Below are 872 nucleotides of genomic sequence, written 5' to 3' on the forward strand. Positions count from 1 at the left end.
CAGCTCCTTCTGGTTGGATGATATATAAGCCACTTGGTGTTTTGGTGACAGAGCCAATAGTATCTTTAATATCAGAGCAATCCAAACCTAGAAAAGTAAGATTAGTTATTCAGGATATGTCCAAATATATACTTGATCATTTTATAATAGAGAATTGACAGTGCTATCTGAAACCAGTATTACAATAGTTAATAACAATGTGATGGAATTCTTAAAAGTGAAAAATAATCTCAATGTTAGAAATCAAGGGAAACTACATGGAAGAGTAGAGGTTAATGGGTCTATGATGTAATAAACCCACATGAATAAAAACCATTTTTCATGATTAGTATTCTCTACTGTTTAAATGTTTCCACTGAGATCAGCACTTAACATATTTTAAAATTATAAATTATTTTTCCAATAAATACTGTCTTCTCAGGAATCTAGTTTATCTTAGTGGGCATGATGTGTTTAAGAAAGTTATACAAAAGAGGAGGAGGGATAAATGGATTAACTACTAGACACAGAGTTGACTACTCCACTTGAAAGTTTAGGGACTCCTGTGTGTTCTGAGACTGCGACTACCAATAGCTAAAGTGGAGGAAATCCCTTCACCAAAAAGAAATTATGCACAAGGTTATTCCCTGCTTTGTTTGCAACCACTAGAAGTGATTATGGATCCACCATAATCACTCTCCCCAAATCCTCCCACTCCTCAGGGACGGTAAACACAGGTAAATGAAGGTGCCTAATGCATTTTTGCTATAAGATACTTCTGTAGTATCTCTTATAAAGGAAATAAAGTAAGTTCAACCCTGACACCTGCAATCACCCAGTGTGGTAGTTACATAATCTGGTGTCAATTTGAGGATTAAGAGCATAGGGGTGTA

At 35.3% G+C, this 872-nt stretch overlaps 1 protein-coding gene across 1 annotated transcript in view; it reads right to left on the reverse strand.

The window, feature by feature from the left end:
• Positions 1-872, reverse strand: part of ANGPTL5 (angiopoietin like 5) — a 27,939-nt gene that overhangs the window by 13,625 nt on the left and 13,442 nt on the right. The window contains 1 exon segment of the mRNA XM_030887683.1: positions 1-87. This exon segment is cut by the window's left edge and continues 3 nt beyond it. Coding sequence (XP_030743543.1) covers positions 1-87 — 87 coding nt within the window.

Source organism: Echinops telfairi, unplaced genomic scaffold (assembly GCF_000313985.2).
Source record: "Echinops telfairi isolate 266 unplaced genomic scaffold, ASM31398v2 ScPeMD7_7421;HRSCAF=8459, whole genome shotgun sequence".
Lineage (NCBI taxonomy): Eukaryota > Metazoa > Chordata > Mammalia > Afrosoricida > Tenrecidae > Echinops > Echinops telfairi.